Consider the following 22,985-nt stretch of genomic DNA (forward strand, 5'->3'; position numbering starts at 1 on the left):
ATGGTTTTTCAGTGGTGTAGATTTATGACTTGTGGTAAATGTGAGACGGTTTCACGTTTTATAAAATAATTTGCTGCTTAGTCTTTTAGAGATTTCAGATCTTAATATAACTAATGCAACAGGAATTTGTTTTGAACATTGGAGGCACGTTTGGGAGTGAAGCTCTTGGCCAAATTTACCGTGTTCAGTCCCACGACGGGTTAGAAGTGTTGTGAGAACGTTATGTCAAAGATGAGGACAATTTGGGAAAAACTGGCCAGACTTTATACAGTTACACTAGAAACCACACAAGGTTCGAATGGTGAATGAAGCACTGATATGTCTTATCTATTGCATTAAACTCCTGCAGTGTTAATGGAAGACAGGCAAAACCGTAAGCTAGGCTAAGGTGCCTCGGTATGGCTGTCGGCAAACCAGAAAACACAATGCAGCTTATAGTGAAGCCAGGATTCTGTTTCGTGAAGGACCGTCAACCCGTGAGATTTTTTTTTGATGTGCTAGATTTAAACGGGTATAGCATAAATGGGACAAGTTCATTAACCGTCTCATTTTCCAGAGATGCAAGCGATGGGGAATTAGCCAGGTTTGACCTTTTAGAATTCAATGCCGTTTAAGACCACAGTGTGCGTGTGTGAGTGAGTGATACAGAAAGCCAGTGTCCCAGTATTTGAGGCTTTCTGTCAGAATGATGCATCTGCACAAACTGTGGAGTTGATTAGTTGTAATAATGAAACCAACCCAGGACCTGTAATCTTCAGGCGTCTAATGCGTGACTTTTGAACGAGGTTGTATCCTTGCCCATTGCAATGAGCTTTGTGATGTAACCTAGGGCAAGGGATATGTTCTGCTGGTCTATATGCAACATTCTGCAGAACATTTACTGTAGTAAATTTTGTTAAAACGATGGTCAACAGCATTACTTGAATGTGTGTGTTTTTTTTTTTTTTTGAAAGGAAGGTTGTTTACCATTTGATCTACATAAACAATGTATTCACAGTTTCTGTCACAGCACAATCGCAGTAATTGTGATGTAAATGGAAAAAGTAAATGTCTCCCTTCATTTGACGGTTTTCCTTCAGTTTTTGTCTTGGGTCAGATTCTCTTATTACCAGACAGGTCGTCACACTGTACATGTGAGTGTGACTAGTCTTTATGTGTGTCAGAGGGGCCAAATTTACAGCCTGTGTATGACTTAGAAACCTGACACATCCAGTTGTAATTATAATTGTACAGTTATTACTGTACAAAAAAAATCCTACACATAGTTTATTCCCCAAGTTATTTATTGAAAACTCAGCATTCTGTCTTTGTTACCTGTTCTTTTGTACAGATAGGGTGGGGGGGTAATGTAACTGAACACTGGACAGGTACTAGTAACTGGGGTGTACACATCCTGTCTTGAGGAAAAAAGCTTTACCCAGAAACACTCTCTGGTGTGAAAACGGAAAGATGGCTCGGTGCAATTACACACTTCCTGTTTAAATGGGGCGTGGTCACTCGCAGGCGAGGGTGAAACGTGGATGGGGGGAGGGGGGGGTTTGGCAGTGTGGTAAAAAGCAGTGAGCGATGGACAGGGGGTCAGGGCTGTGGGGGGGGGGGGGTTCCTCAAAAAAATCACAAGTTGCTTCAGGTCTTGCGTTGTCCTGCGGCATGGACTGCAGAAGTCTCACTCATCCACACGTCTCTCTATCTCTCTCTCTCTCTCTCTCGCACTCCCGCTCGCTCTTCATCGCTTCTTCGGAGGGGTGGCTGTGCGGGGTGGGGTGACGGGCCGCCCAGAATTCATGCCCCCGTATTGGTACTTGGCCTTCTTCTCCGAGGGCTTCAGGATCTAGGAGACAGAGGTGTACAGGGTGAATGTTGAAGGAAAAAAAAAAACATTCCAAAAAACTTTAGGGTTAAACTCGTGTATGCGTACACGCGTGCGCGCGTTACCTGGAAGGAGCACATGAGCGTCTCGTCCACGCTCATCATGCCCCCCGCGTTGTCAAACTCCCCGCAGTAGTTGGGGGCGGAGAATAAGGTGACCAGCTGCCTCTTGGCGAAAAACTCGTAGCCGTCCTCCACCACCTGGGTGAGCGGGAGATTGTACATTCAGTGTGCTTAAAGCGTAGAGTGTGTACTTGGCGTGTTAGTGTGTTTCAGTGTAGAGCAAGTACCTGTAATTCAGTGTGTTTAAAGTGTAGTGTGTACCCATAGTACCAGCGTGTTTCAGGTGTAGTGTGTGTACCAGTAATTCAGTGTATTTGCAGCATAGAGCATGTACCTGTAGTGTCAGCATGTTTACAGTGTAGTGTCAGTGTGTTTAAAGTAGCGGGTGTACCCACAGTGTAAACTGTGTAGTTGCGCAGCATGTATAGAGTATACACCCGTGGTTGCAGTGTGTGCAGCAGTGGTGTGTTCAGGGCGTCCAGACGCAGGGCGTCCGGACGCAGGGCGTGCAGAGCGGCCGCACCTGGTGCGCCCTGCAGATGAGGTCCAGGTCGTGCCGGTTGAGGAACTTGCTGACCACGTCGGCGCCGAAAGTGAAGGAGACGCCACGGTCGTTCTCCCCCCAGCCCTGGACGTCCTTATCTGGGTCTGACCACAGCAGGTCGCACAGTAACCCTGGGGGAGGGAGTGGAAAGGTTCATCATCTATTTAGTTACAATTCATATAATTACATTACATTACAGGCATTTAGCAGACGCTCTTATCCAGAGCGACTTACACAACTTTTTACACTGCAGCCGTTTGTACACCTGGACATATACTGAAGCAATGCAGGTTACGTACCTTGCTCAAGGGTGTACGATGGCAGTGTCCTACCTGGGACCTCTCGTGCTACACGACCAGTTCCTTACCCATTATACTACACTGGCGGCCCTATCAATACGAACTACTACAACATAAAAATGTGTGTGTGTGTGTACAAATGCAGATCATTTTACTAGCAGGCACATTTAACCAATGTGGCCATTGGTTACTGGTTTTTTTTGTTGTTGTAAAGGAATGCTGCCCTCTGTTGGTCACGGCAGGTATGTGTTCAGCGCAGATGGCGTCAGAGTGAACTGTGGAGGCGGAGCTTGAGAACAGTGGCGTGGTTGTCCTATGGAAGACTGCTTTGTTTATAAACTAGTGAAATCCCGTAGTCTAAGCCGTGATGCATTCAGACGTTGATGTCCATTGCGCAGATGTGTGTGTTTGTGCGTGTGGGTGTGTGCGAGTATGTGTGTGTGCGCGCGCAGATGTGTTTGTGTGTGTATATGTGTGGGGGCGTGTGTGTGTTTGTGTGTATATGTCTGTGTGTGTGTGGGGGTGTGTGTGTGTGAGTATGTGTGAGTGTGTTTGTGTTTTTGTGTGTATATGTGTGGGGGCGTGTGTGTGTTTGTGTGTATATGTCTGTGTGTGTGGGGGCGTGTGTGTGAGTGAGTATGTGTGTGTTCATTTTTGTGTGTTTGTGTGTATATGTCTGTGTGTGTGGGGGCATGTGTGTGAGTGAGTATGTGTGTGTTCATTTTTGTGTGTTTGTGTGTATATGTCTGTGTGTGTGGGGGCGTGTGTGTGAGTGAGTATGTGTGTGTTCATTTTTGTGTGTTTGTGTGTATATGTCTGTGTGTGTGGGGGCGTGTGTGTGTGAGTGAGTACGTGTATGTTCGTGTTTTTGTGTTTGTTTTGGGACCCACCAGTGTCAGGCACGTCTGTGGGTCTCATGATGCGGCGGATCTGCTCCATGGACTGCAGATCGGGGGAGAGGCCTGTGTGGAAAGACATGATTGACAGCTGAGCCTCAGGCCAAAGGGTCTCTCTCATTACACCACGGAAAGCGGCACTCGGACAAATGGCTTAGAAACTGGACCGGACAGACACAAAGATGGCCAATACAGACACACACACACGCAGACTTATAAGGACATGTACAAAGACGGACAAGGACTACAGGCTGCCAGCTAGAACACACGCATACACGGAGAGATTCAAACGATTCACAGACAAGTGTTACAGACAGACCATACACAAACATGGAGAGATTCAGACATTTACAGTCAGCTAGTACACACACACACATTCATACATGTACATACAGGTATAACTGACAGCTAGTGTACACGCACAGATAGATTTAGACATGTACAGACAGCTAGTGTACACACAAGGAGAGATTCAGTCGTGTACAGACAGGCTGATCATACAGACAGACAGACAGACAGCAGGCTATTGTACCTCCATGGCAACAGAAGATCTTCTCGTCCACGATGGCGGCGATGGGCAGGCAGTTGAAGCAGTCTGTGAAGGTCTTCCACAGCTTGATGTTGAACCGTCGCTTGCCTGAAGTGGAGAACACGTAAATACATGAGACGTGTTTGCGTGTCTCGTGTGGACGCTTTTGGGTTGTGTGTGTGTCTCGCTCTCATCATAGAAGCCATAGAGGTGGTTGATGTGTGTGTGTCATACACTAATCATAAATTTAGTTTTTTGCGAGCATGTGCAATGTATGTAACAGTCGACGTGGAAACCATACGTGTGTGTGTGTGTGTCACTTCACAGATGAGGCTCGTGTGTGTTTATTATACTCTTCAAAGATGAGCTTGGTGTGTGTGTGCGCACGCAGTTTCACACTCGTCGTAGAAGCCGTAGATGCGATGTGTGTGTGTGTGTGTGCATTAGCGAGCTCTCTTACACTCGTCGTAGAAGCCGTAGATGCGGTGTGTGCGCGTATGGGAGTGCATGTGTGTTTTAGTGTGCACTCTTACACCTGTCGTAGAAGCCGTAGATGCAGTTGGGTGTGTGTGTGTGTGTGTGTGTACGTGCGCGCAGGCTCACACTCGTCGTAGAAGCCGTAGATGCGGTTGGGTGTGTGTGTGTGTGTACGTGCGCTCGCTCTCACACTCGTCGTAGAAGCCGTAGATACGATGTGTGTGTGTGCGTGTGTGTGTACGTGCGCTCGCTCTCACACTCGTCGTAGAAGCTGTAGATGCGGTTGGGTGTGTGTGTGCGTGTGTGTACGTGCGCGCAGGCTCACACTCGTCGTAGAAGCCGTAGATGCGGTTGGGTGTGTGTGTGTGTGTGTGTGTGTGTGTGTGCGTGCGCTCGCTCTCACACTCGTCGTAGAAGCCGTAGATGCGGTTGATGGAGGCGCACTCGTGGTTGCCGCGCAGCAGGAAGAAGTTCTCGGGGTACTTGATCTTGTAGGCCAGCAGCAGGCAGATGGTCTCCAGGCTCTGCTTGCCTCGGTCCACGTAGTCCCCCAGGAACAGGTAGTTGGCCTCCGGGGGGAAGCCGCCGTACTCGAAGAGCCGCAGCAGGTCTGTGTACTGCCCGTGGATGTCACCTGGGGGAGGAGTTAACAGACGCATTACAGACAGACAGTTGGGGCCCCACGGGCTCGTGTCAAAGTCGAAAAAAAATTTGGACAGCGCTTATGCACAGTTGTCTGTAATGTTGTCCCGGGGCTGGGAGCGCATTGGTTCTCCTCTGACTCATGTCTGTGTGAGCGCGATTTGTGAACTGCAGCGTGATAAGAAATAAGGCAGTTCCATGCGTTCCTGAATAAACAATAGAGGCCTTGATGTGTGCTGTCGTGTAAGCATGACTGGACGTTTCGAACTGGGAGTAAAGGGGAGCAGATGCTTTTTTTTATACAACATAAAACAGGGTCTTAAACGGGATTCCAAACCGCCTAAAATAAAAAAAATTACGCTAGTGGACGAATCGAGAAGTATGCACGAACCCACACGGACCGTGCTTCTCTGATTCCGTTTTTATCGCTTCGTTCACCAGCGGTGCTGTTCAGTACACACACCCCTCACGCCCCCCCCCACTTGAGGCTGGTACAAGGGACTCCATCTCGTCTCACACGCCTCTCCTCAGAGACACAAGCCCCCTTTCAGACGCGTCGGCGGTAACGAACAGCGCCGGCGGGCGGCGTGTCGCTCACGTCTCTCTCTCTCTTCTGTGGAAGTCTCCAGCTGCAAGCGGTTACGGAAGCACCCGGAAACAAACGCCTCCGCAAAGGTCAACCCTGTTTACTCGTCCAGCAGGGAACCGAACACAATTAGATCGCTCACTTTGCTCGTCTTGTTTTCTTTGTGACCCACACCCAAGTGAATTAGTCCGTACGCGCGCCACACTTTTTTTTGGAGTTGGTGTTTTTCCACTGCTGTGTAATAACCTTCTAGCCACACAGACACACACACTTACACACACATATTATGTTTGATATTTGCTGTCTTCCCTGGATTTAATGGATTTTTTTTTTATTACGTTGAAGACCAGGCTTGTTACAGTACAGAAGAGCTGACGCAGGGGGTTTGCTTTCTGCTGAGCCCGACCGTTCAGCCCAGGTGGGCCGCCTTCATAAGGCCATAAATTACAGCCCCGCCCATGCGCTACGCTAACGACCAGAGCTTCATCACAAGGAGAACTAATTAGAACAAGAGCAACTGGTTGAAACTAGAATCTGCATATTAAAGACGTCCAGATTTCCCCCAGAACAAGCCGTCCTGTGGCCAAGGCCTGGGGTGGGGTGGGGGGGTAAGTGGAGTTAGGCAAATAGGTTGGGGTTATTCAATGATGGGAGAAAATGGGCGGAGCTAATACATGGTATCAGTGACTCACTAATTTGTACACCAATCAATGCACTGTGGAGAGAAAAACTTTTTGATCAGTCAACAATTGCCAGGTCATTCTACCCAATCCCACTGGCGTCAAAGTTAGCGAGATTAGCCAGGAAGGTTGGAGGTGGAGTTAGGCAGGGAGGATGGGGGCGGGGTTAGGCAGGGAGGTTGGGGGTGGAGCTAGACAGAGGATCAGACTCACCGCAGATTTTGAGTGGCGCCTCCAGCTCCAGCAGGATTGGCTGGCTGAGGAAGATCTCTCTGGATTTGATGCACAGCCCCCGCACCTCTGCTTCTGTCATCTGCACAATCTTCCCGGGACGGCATCCCCGCACTAAGAGAGAGAGAGAGACAGACAGATAGATGGACATACAGACACAGAGAAACAGACAGACAGAGGGACAGACAGACAGAGTTAGTAGTACCGTGCTTACCATCCTGATAAGCTGGCAGAAGACAAACATTGGATAGAGCAGGTGAACATGCCTACAAGTCAAAATAGTTCAATCTATGCATTTACTTTAATATACCGAACAAAAAAAGTGGCAGCAAGAAGTTTTCACTTTTAGTCTGGCAGAAAACTATGTCTTGTAATGCACGTTCCCAAGTTCCTCAAATTCGTTCTGACCTGCTTCAAAATTTTATGCCCCGCAAACTCTGAACGTGTTACATAAGGAACTGAAACTTGACGATGTTTTAACTCATTTTATGTCTTAGTTACAACGCGGTGTAACTGTTTTTAGAGCTTTGCTTTTAATAATCATCCTTTGTTGTATATGTACATATTAAAGAGAGGGTGAATCCAAAAATGTTCAGCACAGTTTCGCACGTTTATTAGCTACACCACGGTGGCGCAAACCCAGAAATTGGAGAAACGCCTCCCATAAATCACCCGCGTTTCAGGCACCCAAAGCTGGATACCCTTTCAACACAATTACCATCAGTCTTTTCTGAATCGCTGGCCTGTCAGTGTCCCGACCAAGCTAAAACCCTAATGATTTCTCTCTCATATTGAAAATTTGTCCATGGCGGCCGAGTCACAGCAGAAAATAATTGCGTGGTGCACGGCTGGCGTAAGAGATTTTTTTACACAAGTCTGTAGGGAGGGGTTCTTCTGACGGGGCGGGCAGAATTCCTGAGTGTGTGCCAAACGGGGGGGGGGGGGGGGGGGGGGGGGGGCTGTTTGGGCTCCACGTGGGCGGAACGTTTTTGGATTTTTAACATCGCCAGGAATTCGTCCGTGTTTGCAATGACAACCAAAAAAAAACCGGGTGGAACGCCAGGACCAGAGGTCTTCTTCTTCTTCCGTTCAGAAAGGTAAATATCAGGGCTTAGTTTTATCAGCAGGACGCACCCAGCGCGCGGCAGACCAAATAAATCAGGGGTGCACGACAAGGGCCAATCCGTTTCAGGGTTACGTGCCAACTTCTGCTCTTAATTATTTAGGGAGCACAATCAGATCTTGATCCGACATTCGTATAAGCACCAGCTACAACCACAGACTGAAAATGTATCCTAAAGATTTTACCTTGCAAAAGTACAGGAGTGAACCAGCAGAGTTTATGGAGCCTTCAGAAAACTAAAACTAAGGTAACTGGTTGGAACAAAAACCAGCGCACAGACCGGCCCTCCAGGACAGGAGTCGTGCACCCCTGAAAGGAATGCTGAGATAACAAAAACAGTTCCTTATATAAATGGGTAACAGTGGCACACTGTGAGGCTGTTCTGTGCCCCTCTCCCAGCGCGGGACAGGTAAACAGTTCACTGCCTGCGATTTAGCTTAAATTAACCTTCACACGCCTCGCCGCACTCACAGCGAACTGGATGAAATTCGCGTGCTATATTTAGCCACCGACTCCCTTCCGTTAGCGCGACGAAAAACAACGTCAAGTCCACACACAGCCAAACCTGTTCGAGTCAGGCGAACAAACCCAAAGCTCGCCAGACCTTTTAAAAAGGACTCCGCACCGACCGAGCGCTGTGTGTAAAAAAACAGACAAGCACCCCCCCCCGAGCGGGCCAGGACTAGGGCAGCTGAGCCACTTCCTGAGCGGGACCTCAGGGGAGCGATTACGGCCAATCACGGTTAGGATGTGGCGTCCCGCCAAATCAGGAAAGACCTTCTGCGTTCAGAGGGCTTCATGTGGCGTGTGAACCAATCATGACTCACTGACCCGTGGAAAGGTAAACAGTACATGGCAAAACGTGGAATCATAATTAAATACATACCAGGGAAATAATATATTTTCGTATCTACGCCTGCTTACTTTTGGTAACTAAATGACCATATAAATGGTTCATATAATGCGCTTGTGTTGTGTAGTGTATGTTTTAAAAAAATATATGCATTAAGATGAAATATGAAATATGAAAATGCTGTATGCTCTTCACGAGAGCAGTGGAGAAGAGTGGTGGAGTTAGAGGTAGAGTTAGAGGTAGAGATGCGTTTGCACCTGAAACAGGGCGGGGTGGGGGTGGGGGGGGGGCTCACCCTGCCTTGGGGGTGTTGCCGTGTGAACCACAGTCGACCTCTCCCATGTGCTCTTGCCTGAGCCAATCAAAGGAGAGTGTTGCAAAGAGAAATTGTACGATTCTAGCTGTTCGGTTCCTGCCTTCAACAAAAAAACGTTTATACTGAACAGAGCTCTCCATGTTCGGACACGGGCGCCTCAGCCCACAGACACGGCAGGCACGGACAGGAACCGGCAGAGAAGATCCCGCGGTCTGTCTGTGAGACAGAAGCCAAAAAACCGAGCAGAATATGTCCCTGCAGAACGTGAGTGTGTCCACAGGGGGTGGAGGAAGCCAATCTGGAGACTTCTTCCTGCTCCGTATAGATATACTGTGTATATCAGCACAAGGTCTCGAGCAGTGGCCGGGTTCCTCCCAAGATTTCTTCCCATCTGGGAGTTTTTTTCTCGCCACCATTTACGTGTTTTTCTTCCCACTGGGTAGTTCTTTTTTTCTTTTTCACCTCTTTTTGCGGGTTCAGGCCTTGGTTTTTGCCCAATTTGCCTTCTGTTACTCTGCAAAGCGCCTTTGTGTGACAGTTCTCCCTAAAAAATTTTTTAAAAAGCGCCATACAAATAAAAATTTGAATTAAACTGAATTGTCTCTCGCCTACAAGCTGGGCGCTGAGCTACTCGCTGAAGCAGGAACACCGCCTAACGGCAGAGCAGCGCCAGCGCTGTGATGCGTGGAAAGACCGACCAGGCGCTGTCGCCACCCTCCTGGCCTTCCAGCGGACGTCACGGCAGGAAACACGAGCAGGCCCGACCGTGGAATTTCACCCCAGCTGTGACATGCATACAGGGCCGGGCCCGTCACCTGACCAGGAAGGACCAATGAGGGAGCGCGTCTGCCGGGCAGCTGAGAGCAGCGCTCCTCCAGGCTTCGACCAGATTGTGTTACAGTTTGGTAAACAGGGAGCCCCCCGCCCCAAAGCACAGCCTGGCAACGCGAAAATACACACAGGGTATACACAGGTGTACACAAACATGCACAAACACACAAACACTCACGCCTACGCCTGCCCAATCCACAGCACAGCGCGTGGCTGAAAGACATTTACATTTAATTTATTTGGCAGACGCTTTTATCCAAAGCGACGTACAAAACGTGACACAGGTTCTGTGACCTTGGCTACGGCAAGGGGACGAGTGCGCTGCTGGAAGAGAGACCGGCTCCCTCCTTTTTTCACTGTGCAGCACAGTGGAGGGGCGGGGTCGGGGGGGGGGGGGCGTTGCCATGGAAACACGGGTGCTCCCCGCACCGCTAAATCCCGGCAGGGGGACTGATTGGCATTCCGGGCGGAGGGGGGAGCGCGCCGCCGCGTCAACGGCTTCCGCGTCCAGACACGCCCCGTCAGAAAACCGTCACTCCGAAAGAGAAAAAGGACCTTTTTATCACACAGACCATCGGGTCTGCCGCACCGCTCCTCCAGATAAGCCGTGAGGGCAATGAGAACGGCGAAACCCGGGGCGAGGGTTCTTCAGAGCCGCGATCGATTTTAAGAGCGCCCCCGCGGCACGCTGCTTCTCGTACCCGGACACACAGAGCTCAAATATCGAGCGGTCTGTTCCCCAAAATTATAACCAGGACACACAGGCCTCAAGACTCTCATGGTTGACGCCCCAATGTGGTCACGTGACCTGTGATGCAATCTGTACAATCTTCCACAGCATCCTGACTGTCAATCAAATGTCCCTTCCAATAAACGCTACCGTTTCCCTGCTCTGAGAAAACCATTTAATAGTCTGTATCCTAAACGCAGCAGAATGATGTATTCTGTACCATAGAAAAAGTCCGCCATTTTGTCTTTACCGTGGAGTATAAGACCAGGTGTGTCGGTCCAATGGAATCTAACAAGTAGGAAAATGTGGAAAACCCGTCCACTGGTGTATAAAAATGGATAAAATCCGAAGAGGATGATTCAGAAAAAATATTTATTTATTCTCAAGTACAAAAATGCTCAAAATTCAGGGACAATGAACATATGATAATATACATATGATAAACATAAATTAAAATATACTCTATGACATGAGCTATGCTATTATTGCCATAAAACATTTATGTTAGACTTCAAAATGTTATGTCATGGCATCACATTTCATGGTTGTCTTTGAATGACTATCTCAGGTGATAATGATCATAAAATGTTCAGTTCTTCAAACGTTCTAGTAAAAACAGAATTTTATATTTGAGTGCCTTTTTCCCATCACTGTCACTGCCTTCAGCTACAATGTTTCTGGACAGCAGCTGTTCTTACAAAAAGAGAAAGAGAGAGGAATAAAAAGAGAGATGTGTATGAGGTTGCTACTCTTCCCCTTTCTTGGTTGTAGGGGTCTGTCTGTCATTTGTGTATCTCATTGCTGTTACGACACAAGTATACTTGTCATACAAATAAAGCACACTTGAACTGGACTTAGAATTCGAGATGGACAGACAGAGAGACAGAGAGAGAGAGAGAGCAGGAGAGAGAGAGATGACAGACAGAGAGTGATAGAGACAGAGTGTGTGAGAGAGATAGATAGAGAGACAGAGCAAGAGCAAGAGAGATAGACGAGACAAAGAGAGAGATAGAGAGGGAGAGAGAGCGAGAGAGACAGGGAGGGGGGAGATACACAGAGACAGAGAGAGAGAGAGAGCCAGGGAGAGAGACAGAGAGAGATAGAGGGAGAGAGACAGAGAGAGATAGAGGGAGAGAGAGAGAGAGAGACAGGGAGGGGGGGAGATACACAGAGACATAGAGAGAGAGAGAGCCAGGGAGAGAGACAGAGAGAGATAGAGACAGAGAGAGAGAGAGAGCCAGGGAGAGAGACAGAGAGAGATAGAGGGAGAGAGAGAGAGAGAGACAGGGAGGGGGGGAGATACACAGAGACAGAGAGAGAGAGAGCCAGGGAGAGAGACAGAGAGAGATAGAGGGAGAGAGAGACTCATTGTTTTCTCACTGATGCAGTGCTCGGGCCATAACTGCAGTGGTGTTTAGCAGCCCCCTCACGCCCTCCCAGCCTCCCGCTCTCTCTCTCTCTCTCCTTCTCTCTCATTCCCTCCAACTCCCACTCACTCCCCCACAGTTCCTCTCTCTCTCTTCCTCCTGACCTCTCCCTCTCAGTCCTTCCCTCTCACTCTGCTTTCCTTCTGACCCCCCTCCCTACCTCTCTCTATCACTCTTTCCCTCTATCATTTCCTCCTGACCTCTCTCTCTCATTCTTTTTCTTTTTTTGGGGGGGTGGGTAGGGTAAGGTTTTGGGTTTGTAAATAGGGGGTAGGGATAGGTTTTAAGGTAACCGTGGAAATTTTTTGTGTTTCAATGAAGGATCGTCAAATGTCAAAGTCTCTCCCCCCCCCCCCCCCCCCCCCTTCTCTCTCTCACTTCCTTCTGACCTCTTTTTGCCCGTCGTTCCCTCCAGCTCCCTCTCTCTGTCCCTCTCCCAAACCGGATGAATCCACGAGAGGCTCTTGCCATCCTGGTGTTTGCACAAGGTTTACAGGCGGCCCTCTCAGTCACCCTCTCCTTGTGTAACCCTCAACGGTCCCATGGTCAGAAGCGCCGTGTACGAAATGAATCACGGCTCTGTTCGACATCCTCCCGGTCCTCACAGGACTGGCAAAAACCCGCCACAAATCTTCCAGGTTCGTAAATTATTACCGCCATTAAGCAGGTAACCCTTATTCAGGGGCGACATAGCTCAGGAGGTAAGACCGATTGTCTGGCAGTCGGAGGGTTGCCGGTTCAAACCCCGCCCTGGGCATGTCGAAGTGTCCTTGAGCAAGACACCTAACCCCTAACCCCTAACTGCTCTGGCGAATGAGAGGCATCAATTGTAAAGCGCTTTGGATAAAAGCGCTATATAAATGCAGTCCATTTACCATTTACCATTTATCCATAGTGACTTAGACAACTTTTGCATTTTTGAATAGTATCCATTTTTACAGCTGGATATATACTGACGCATTACAGGTCAGGAACCTTAACCTCAAGGGTACAACCTGTAGCCTTTAGGTTTCAAGCCCACTTCCCTGCCCATTATGCTACATTGCCACCCACAGCAGCAAATTGCAAAGCCTCGATGGGATCAATTGCTCCAAGCACCTTACAAATGATTTGACAGAAGGTGAGAACAGTTTTCCCTGTTTTGCCAAAACACACTGTCGCGTAAGAATTCTGGACCAGGGTGCCATTTTACTGGTCTTCCTGTGGTGTTCTGGCATTTTCCACGCCGTAACGTTCCCTCAGTGTTGCCGTTGACTTTTGAAAAATGAGGCCGTTGATTTCAGAGATGGCTGCAGGGAAGCAGAAGTGGGAGCGGGGGTGGGGGGTGGATGGTGAGGTCACTATTATGGAAAGTCTGTTCGAGCAATGACCGTATATGGCCATTGTTTGGGAATCTCAGAGGGAGAGTTAGGGAGTCTTAACTGCCCGAGGATAACTGCCAAGACAGAGGCGAGAGCAGCACCAGCCGTGAAAGTGTAGCCCCTCCCTGCCCCCACCCTCAGTACTGTGACAGTCACCCACCACAGCTCAAGGTTGCCAGATTTGTAATTTGTAATTGAGATGCGAATTCAATACAAACTATCGGAAAATTTCTTCCATCAATTACCGGACAGGACCGTAAACCGGACACGTACAAATAATTTGACAACCGGATATTTGGGTCGCAAACCGGACGCCTGGCAACCCAGAGCTGCCACAGAAATGTCCCGGCACAATTCCCAAACTGACTCTCTCAACCGGGCCACCCAAATGGCTCTGTTAATTTCCTCTCTCCACCTATGCCAATGTGTGGCGATTGTTCGGGCACAAAATGGCTGCCATGTAACATCCAGCTACATGCTACATCTCTGTGATCAGCAAAAGCACTATCTGAATAAAATACATTATTATTATTATTATTAGTAGTAGTAGTAGTAGTGGGTGTGATTAATTGGGTGATTCGGTATCTGTGTGTGATTGGGTGTCCGTGAGAGAGTGCCACAGGGCGTGGTTGTAAAACAGCCGATGCGCTCAGTCAACTTACCCAGTGTAAATACAGGCAAAATAAAAATGACATAAAAATTTATAACCTACTTGTTGTGCCCACATCTCTCAAAACCAGAGGCATCCTCAGTGGAGTGTCCTCAGTTGCCACTCTGGGACCATATCAGACTCAGTCATAGATTAAGCACATTCCAAACGGCAAGAAACGATCCGACACAATTTATTGGAACTGTTACAGCTCTCCCGGGTGTGTTTTTTAATGAATCAAGCCCTTCTGCAAACACAGTCTACATGATGCTAAAGCTAACCTTCAGAAGTACTGTTCCGAAAAGGCTACTCATCGACAAGGTAACGGAATGGCAGTTGGAAGTTGGGGGGTGGGGGGGGTTGCCCAGGCAACCGTCGGACATCCTACAGGTTTACCGGGACGTTCTGTACAGACGCAGAGCAGACGGAGTCAGTCCACATAACTTCTCCTGACCACATTTGCATCTCCTCTCTTGTTCTCCAGCCGAAACGCAACACTAACAAACAGCTAACAAACCTTCCCCAAAAGTGCTCCAACGAGGTTTACCAGAACCCTGTGTTGACTACAGGGGCACCTGTCTGGCAGGTAAGCCAAGGACAGGTCCATGGAAACGGTGGCCACACACCTGGATGGCACGTAGCTAAAACCGAGCGTTCTAAGCAACGTTAAACTAGCTTCTTTTTTTTTGCACACTGATTGTTGAAGAGCACTCAAATAAAATTTCAATGTTGGTGCCAAGCATTTCCTAAACAAGGCTTGTAAAAGCAGAATACTTTGTTGTTTATGTGAAATCCAATTTCCTCTGGGTTTGTTTTCATACATTTTTCCCCATATAACCAAAAGTTCTATTTTAAATCACACACACACACACAAACACACACACACATACACACACACACACACACACACACACACAAAGCCTTGTGTTGACAACCATGATAACCATTGAGAAATACTGTGCACCAGAGAGCTTATTTTCTACTTTTTTTAAGCAGGGCATTACGAATCTGGCATGCCCCCCCCACCCGCCCTGACCTACAGGCACAGTGCCAGTATGTAGTCCAGCAACACCCCCCCTCCTCCCCACACACACACAAACACAGTGGAAAACTATGACCCTAAAGAGTTCCCAAAAGAGGATTCTGTGTGTGTGTGTGTGTGTGTGTGTGTGTGTAAGTGAGTGCGTGTGTGTTTTTTGTGTGTGTCCTGTGTGTCGTTTGTTAGGTTCAGCAGTAGATGACATACGAAGCTTTCTTCCATACAGGCCGAGGAGGAGAATTCCCCTCATTGTACAGGCAGCGCGTTTCACTGGAAAAGCAGCTCAGGCTTTTAAAAAGCCCCCCGCGCCCTCCTCTCCGCATCAGCGCCGGTGCCAGGCGGAGTCGCCCCCCCCACCCCCCCCCTCCCCCCGCGCACAGGCGTGGCCCATTGTGTTTCACCCAAAACGGGTGTTTCACCCGGCCGGGCGGCTCGCTCGGGACCCAGTACGCGTCAACAACGCCCTCGCGTCCCGTTTGTTGTGAGAAAACATTTCGGCGCCGGACGCCAGGACGGACAGCGCATCGAGCGGCGGGGTAAAAACAAGCGGGATGGAAGGGTAGCGTGTTATTTATAACAGGGTGGGGGGGTGGGGGTGGGGGATGGTAAGAACCGCGGGAGCGCCGCACACTCCAATCTATATAAAGTACGGTCAAAAAAATCCTGCGCACCAGAGAGGGGGGCAGTGCGTTAAAGGGAGATGGACCTGGACAAACTGGGTAAACTGCCAATCAGAATATTATATTTAAAAGTTTTTTTTTATTACGATTGATGGACTCATTCATTCAGCATCATATCCGACATAATGATACTAGATTTTTTGATACTAGATGGCCTATTATTTGAACAGAAAGTGATATCGCATGAACGTGACTCAAAGTCAAAGTTTCCAGGCCGTAGGTTGGGGACGTGGGTTTGAGTTGCCCGCTGAAAAGAGCCAAGGGCAATATTTCACTTCAAGAGTCTCAAGTCAAGAGACTCCATTTTGCAGCTGCACAATGGATCCATTCACAGACCTGGTAAACTTTTGAATGACATAATGTAAATATTCAGTTACCTCATTCTCTGTGGAGCCACAATGCGGTGTAGTCGATGCAATGTGATACTGTTCACGCGATACCAGAACTTCAGAAAGCTCCGTGAACGCTCCAAAAAACAGGCGGGCCTAGCCAATGAATAGGCCTCAGCGCTTTCATTTGATCTAAAAATACCAGTAAGTATTCAGCTTTAATGTGGCCTTACCGCTGTCGCAATTCGCTGTTTCAATTTGGTAATGTTAATATCTGAGCAAGGCCTCAGCCATCCGTTCACGGGGCTTCAGAAAGTTATTTCGACCAGGATTTCCGATAAAGTAAATTAAAATTCCATTAGACCTTTTCTGTCTCCTACACTTCCCCCCACAGTCATTGTTTGCTTATAACAAAGCTCAGACTCAAGCTATAGATGTCTAGACTAGTTAGGCTAAGAGTCCCGGGGGGGGATTGAGGGTTGGCAGTCCACTTTACCGCTACTGAAAATACAGTAGAGCTCAGACAGGCCTCTTTCTAACAGTCACAGTTACGTGTACATATTTCATGGACCAAAAAAAGCTTGGCATGTGTATTACAGTCAACCTGTTTACTGGATATAAGGCACACAAACCCAAGCAGAAGACTGGACATTTTTTTTGAAAGAACCTGGGAATAGGAATCACTGGAATGCAAGAAATCTTGATTAATTCAATGAAATCTAGAGCTGGGGAGGAAAAATAAACATGGGAGAATGGACTTGAGCACACTAGAATTGCAAAAGCCCACTATGCCAGGGAGAACATCACAAACCAGTGGGGAGGACAGCACTATTAGCACAAAAATGTAGTGGGTGGCCGAACAGAAAGAGCCGACGACCGCACACGTACGCACGTAGCCTATAATACCCACGTTCATATATATGCACGCGCACACACATTTCGAAAGGCGGTTGCAAAGGCGTAATCGCGAAAGCGTTCTCCTCTCCGACATGCGATATCCTCCCCTTTAAAATAGAAAAGCCGAGAGTATCGGTTTTGTTTCAAGGTGCTGCCGCTGCCCGCTGCTGCCATTTCGGCTGTATGAGTGTCACTAAGCAGGGGGTGGGGGAAAAAAAAGAAGACAAGTAATTGCTACTAGAGACAGCTGTGGCTGTTGACATTTAATGAGTGACTGCAGACGAAGAGTTATACGAGGGGGAAGAAGTTCCGACAAGACCTTGAGGAGGACGTTTAACCGTGAGCTACCAGTCGCCCACCTAACCCACTCTCTCCGCTATCCTCTTGAAAACCAGACCCGTTCAAGGATTGTCGGAGAGGATACACTCTGGTAATTTACACAGGCCCGTGTGAATATCACTCCACGTTTCGTAGTGAAACTAAAATGTCAAAAGCTACTTAACTTCTGAATGTGTTTTTGGAACACATTCGTTTTTCCATTTTCATATTGAAGGCAGGAAGGATGACTCTCTCCTCCACCAGCTAATAGCATCACTAATTAAGTAATCAATATTACTATATTTTGTTCCAGTGGTATAGTATAGACTTATACCATGATGCTACATAACTGCAGAGAGGAAAATGGTACATTTTGAAGTATAAATAAAAGCACGGCAAGCCCATATCAATAAATCGATTATGCGTCATGCATGACAAGTCACACTGACAGCACCTGAATCCGAGGTGAGTTTTGTTTATGCCCTTGGATTAAAAATAGAGAGAGAGAATTCACACCCTGACGCTATCTTCAGAATCCAAAGACAGTCGTGAATTTTGTAAACTTGAACCAGCCCAAAGAGAAGGTTTCACAATTGGGGTTTTTATTTCCTCTGGTTAAAAACTGTGATAATACAGTATATACAGTAAATAGCCCTGGCTACACTGCTGAGCACCTGGCAGCTCTCCAATTAATAAACAATTGAGAGACAAGAGTTCCTTTTTTGTAGTCTATACGCTTTTTTCCCCAGAGGATTTACATTTTCAAAGTTCCCACAGGACTGCATATACAAACCGAACAATACAGGCCTAAAAAACAGCAATTATCGCATCCCTCCCGAGCGCTCTCAATCCTAATCTGGTTCCACTGGAAAAAATGGTAAACACGGCACCCTGGTGAGGTCTTTTTTTGCGTACAGTACATCTGGAAGCCCTTAGAACAGGGGCCAGCCACATCCAAGATGTCCTCAGTTCCATGGAATGCATGGCCAAAAATGTACCACTGGCCTGGGCACGGCCCTGTAGACACTGAAGTTCTGTTGGACGGGTTGCATAACCCTGTGTTAGACCCAAAGAAGGCTCCCATCTGCGGCTCAGGGATCTTACTGCTCTGTGTGTGTGTGTATGTGTGTGTGTGTGTGTGTGTGTGCGAGTGTCCTTCGGTGTGTGCGTGTGTGTGTGTGTGAGACACTGGCTACTGCATGTGGGTAACCTGGACTATCCACATACCTAAGACATTGCCCATAAATAAACACGCTATACAAAACACATAGACAGGAAAAAGAAAAAAGACTGGCTTTTTGTATTCACAGGAAAATTGCCTTATCTATATAAGTGATCCCCCATTCAGCCAGGCTGTTCTTCTTAGGGTGCGTTACAGACAACTGGTGCTTTGCGCATAATAATGGTTAGGATGTGTCGAAACGGCAGAAACAGAAAGCAAATTTCTTCGAGTTTCTTCGAAAGCTGTAAGGGAAATTACACAGGTTGAAATGTTTCATCGATAGCACAATGATCGTGTTGCATAATGGTTTAGGGAACTGGGCTTGCAACTTCAAAGTTGCAGGTTTTGATTTCAGGGTGGAGCACTGTCGTTGCTCCCTAGAGCAAGGTGCTTGACCTGAATTTCTTCAGTAATCCTGTCTTATAAATGACTTATATGCACAAGAATGCAAGCTGTTTAAATTACTCTGGATAAGAGCGTCTACTAAATGCCTTAAATGTAAATGCTTGTGCCAGGTAAGGGGTTTATAATATTTTTTTTTTTAACCTGGAATTGCTCTTCAAAAAGTAAACTAGTACTATTGGGGACGAGGTTGAATGGCTTGCATTACTTTAAAACCACTCAATCCACAGTCTAAATCATTAATATTTATTTGTTTTCACTTATTTTGTGCTATTCACTCACAGACAGCCTATACTACATAGATCACCAGTGGTTTAAAACATGCTGCATTTGTTACAAAGTAGCCTACTAGTCAAGCATCACAGTGCATGAAGGCGGCCATATTATGGCTTACACAAGGACAAATTTCCACAACTTAACTTATGTTTTACTTTGCAGCAGTGATTTATCTAACGTCGTTAAGTTTAAGATGCCTATTTAACAAGAAAGCGATCTTAAACATTCATTGGGAACCTAGCAAATACCGTATTACACATTTAAAGCAAAAAGATCACAAGTCTCACATCAGTCACTCCCAGAGCAGGAAATTCTGTAAAGCACCCGTTAAGCACAAAAAATAGCCTAAAAAATAATAGTATTAGTACATGAACACATAAAAAGCTATGTGACAAGGGATCGTACCTAAAGTAGTTCAATACCGAGTCCTATAGATGTCTTTTTAAGAATACGGATAGATTACAGGAAATCATGATGCAATGTCCTAGCGACGTTTATACGGATTAAAACCTTTACTTGTCCGTGTTGTTTGGAATCGTTAGCCTAACATTTTATTTGCATCGACACATTTGACCTTGAACAATAGCAATTCAATTATAGCGTTATAATTACTGCCAATAACAGTAACTTTCCGCATTAGTTAGTGTAATTCGTTCATTCAAAAATAGTTAGGTACTCTGGTGCCACGTCCAGCAGGGACAGTGCCTTCACATTACTGGTAAAGAGTCAAGACAGCTAAATGCAGCAGAATTGAAAAAATGAAACATTTTGCTATATCAGGGAGCGCTGGAGACATGGTGGTGCGGTCCATATAGCCCATAGGCTATGTTTTCAGTATACAAGTGATTAGCTATGATTAGCTTGTCCTGTTTTTCAGTATCAACTAGACTAACTTACTGATTACATTTAAAACTTAAAAATTAGGTAAGTTACCAAACAATGTTATCCAGTTAGCTAGTTTTCTAACGCTGGCTTAATCACATAAGATCTATTGTATCTAGCTACGTATCAGACTTAATAGAGGCAGGCTAGGCTTTGCTGACATATACCCAGTAGTAACTAATTAGCTAATGTGAGACAAAACCGAACAAGTTACAAGTCTCATAAAGTATCTAACGTTACATCGATAAAGTAGTTTAAATTATTAAAATAGCTGGATGCTTTGAATAAGACTCAAAATAACTCTGAGGTTAAGGGGGAAGACATCTCCAAAGCATCCAAGATCGCCGACTGGCTGCCAGCATAACCTAACGATAGCTAGCTAGCCAGTAAGCAGTAAGAGTTCAGGAACTTTGCCAGCATCCATTTAGCAAACTGGCTAGCAGGCTAGCCTTACAGTTTGAACAGAAAGAGAATTATTTTCTCGTTAATCCCAGTGGAAACTATGAATTTGACCAGTGACTTCCATCTTTCCGGGTTCTGATATTTTCGAAGTGGAATGGGTTACTAGACACTGATGAAGGCGAAAGCGAACTGCCAAAGCGAATCTAACCATGTAAGCCTACAGAACCTGGGGTCAGATATCAGACTAATGTAACTCTAATTCAGGGCTTTGCTTCCCTTAAATCGGGCCTCTTGTTGTTAATCCATCGCTCCTGCAGAGCGCTAGCAACGTAGATAGACGCGGCAGCCACGATTTGTGTTCCTCGGTTAGTAACTAACCCTTGCAAACACTTTGAGAGAAATCGGAACAAGTACAAATCAAATACTAACCTTCCAAGAGCCTGGAGATCAACGAGTCAACGTCCAACTCCCCCTCCGCCATTTCTGTGTATAACTAGGTGCTGTCAAAGCTGTTTCGCTCAGTGCAGCCGCACACACACAGGCACTGCCAGGCTGCAACAGCCACACAGCTACCCGCAGCAACGGAATGCAATCCCCCCTGGGTCTCGCTGCCCGAACAACCTTTTCTGTTCAGCCTATGGCCAACATCGTTCTAGTGTGTGTCGATAAAAATTTTTTTGTCTAACCAGCTGATTTGGTATTCATTCAAGCATTATAGAACACGAATTTACATCGAATAATTCTAATAATCAAAGTTCCGTCCAGTAACCAGAATTATCATACATTTGGCTACGGATAATAAACAATCAGCCTACTGTCGACTAATTGGGATGATGGTCGTCACTTTTTTCTATTATGACAAGCGTTGTGTTTTTTTGTATTAACTCGTATTCTCAAAGATTGTTTAAAATAAGAATGGAACAATCTGTAGGTTATGATATAGCCTATTTGTAAAGTAATAACAGCCTAACTTAGCGGTGTGTCTGAGGGAGTATTATTATTATTATTATTACTTAGTGTCAGTCACGGCGAATGGCAAAAATATAATTAATTCAACCATTGACAAGATGCGCATTTTAAACAAATTCTAAAATCCGTGTAAGTCATTTCAAATGGCCTACGTTTCACTTTCGGTACTCATGTGCTTCTTCATACCTAGGTCTCTCACTATCGTTGAAGGATTGGTATTTACTACACCGAGAACTGAGGTAACTAGTTTAACAGCAGTCCATAACTGAAGGTTTTTTGCTTATGAGGGTTAGATTTAGGCTTGTACAAATAATTGCAAAATAGTCGACCCATTAAACTATGCATGCAACAGGTCCAGACAGGCTCATGCCCATGGTAAAGTACTAGGATGCACAAAATGCGAACCCCGTGATAAAGACGTATTCTGCAGGTCCCTTTCCTTATTAGGCGACTGAAATCAGATATTAATATTGGTCGAGCTGACACCTCTCCAAATGTTTGCATTAGGCTACCAATAAAAAAATGTAAAAAATAAAAAAATACGTTTCACAAATTCTGTCTCCAGTGGGTGGCGACATTGTACAGATCATGCTCACGGATCATGTTTCACTTCGACAGATACAGTACGAGGCCTACATTTTGATCCGGCTGGCCTATCCGTTGTCTTGACTCCAGACGCCGCAGAGCACAAAAACCAACTTTGTAGTTTCTCAGAGATGTCTATGCCAAAATGGAAGCCAACAGTATGCCAATTAATTTACTGTGGTCACATTTAAAAAATAAAATTGCTGAGAAATGGCATTAATTGGTATTCGCATTTGAGTGATAGTTCCCTTTCTGAGGATTTTGATATTGTTTCAGTTTTTGCGTAACTGATGTTGTCAATTGTCTGAGACCTTTTTTTAAAATATAAAAATGGAAGGATATTTAGATATCACCACAAGTTTCTGAGGACCTGCTTGCTTTACGAGGACTGTGATCGGGGCAGTCAGGTTTGTGGCCTAAAGCAAAAAAAAAAAAAAGGTTTTCAGTAAATCCAGGTAGTAGTTTGTACAGTGACATCATGTTACCAGAGGTTTGGTTAGGCTTGGGCTTAGTAAAATGCATGTGACCGTGGACTGGGCCGGGCTGAGCTTGAGCTTCAACTCACTCTGGCCCGGTCGGGCCTGGTCAGGTCAGGCTTGAATTTTCAGGCCGGTTGAGAACTGTAATTAGCAGGTTCCCCCCTTCTCCCCTGAGGCCAGGGCTAAAACTGCTTTTTGCACTAGTGGGGGGGCTCTGGCAGTTTAGTATCCACAGCTTTGGCCTCTGCAATGCCCCCGAAATGCCCCATTTGAGAGGCTAACGGACAGGGTACTGACTGGCATCCCCTTGCCAGGAGCGTGCTGTGCGCCTGGACGATGTCCTCGTTTCACGGTTGGTCTTTGGACTTTCCTGGCAGCGATGGGAGCGCTGTGACATGC

At 46.6% G+C, this 22,985-nt stretch overlaps 1 protein-coding gene across 1 annotated transcript; it reads right to left on the reverse strand.

Moving 5' to 3' along the window:
- Positions 1–1,693: 1,693 nt before the first annotated feature.
- LOC118223738 (serine/threonine-protein phosphatase PP1-beta catalytic subunit) lies at positions 1,694–21,142 on the reverse strand. The gene is made up of 8 exons (XM_035410668.1): positions 20,983–21,142; positions 6,799–6,930; positions 5,081–5,311; positions 4,204–4,308; positions 3,666–3,737; positions 2,456–2,607; positions 1,936–2,070; positions 1,694–1,831 (listed from the first exon to the last, which is right to left on the reverse strand). Exons 1-8 carry the CDS (start codon positions 21,032–21,034, stop codon positions 1,727–1,729), a joined length of 984 nt encoding a protein of 327 aa, XP_035266559.1. The 5' UTR covers positions 21,035–21,142; the 3' UTR covers positions 1,694–1,726.
- Between the last annotated feature and the right edge of the window lie 1,843 nt (positions 21,143–22,985).

The sequence above is a fragment of the Anguilla anguilla genome, chromosome 3, assembly GCF_013347855.1.
Source record: "Anguilla anguilla isolate fAngAng1 chromosome 3, fAngAng1.pri, whole genome shotgun sequence".
NCBI classification, from domain to species: domain Eukaryota; kingdom Metazoa; phylum Chordata; class Actinopteri; order Anguilliformes; family Anguillidae; genus Anguilla; species Anguilla anguilla.

Bases quoted from the DNA above. Each gene is read 5' to 3' on its own strand.
- LOC118223738 (XM_035410668.1), bottom strand. From the start codon at position 21,034: ATGGCGGAGGGGGAGTTGGACGTTGACTCGTTGATCTCCAGGCTCTTG. The intron at 6,931-20,982 runs GTTAGTATTTGA...TCTCTCTCTTAG, and splicing joins GATCTCCAGGCTCTTGGAAG to TGCGGGGATGCCGTCCCGGG. The intron at 1,832-1,935 runs GTAACGCGCGCA...TCTGTCTCCTAG, and splicing joins CGCTCATGTGCTCCTTCCAG to ATCCTGAAGCCCTCGGAGAA.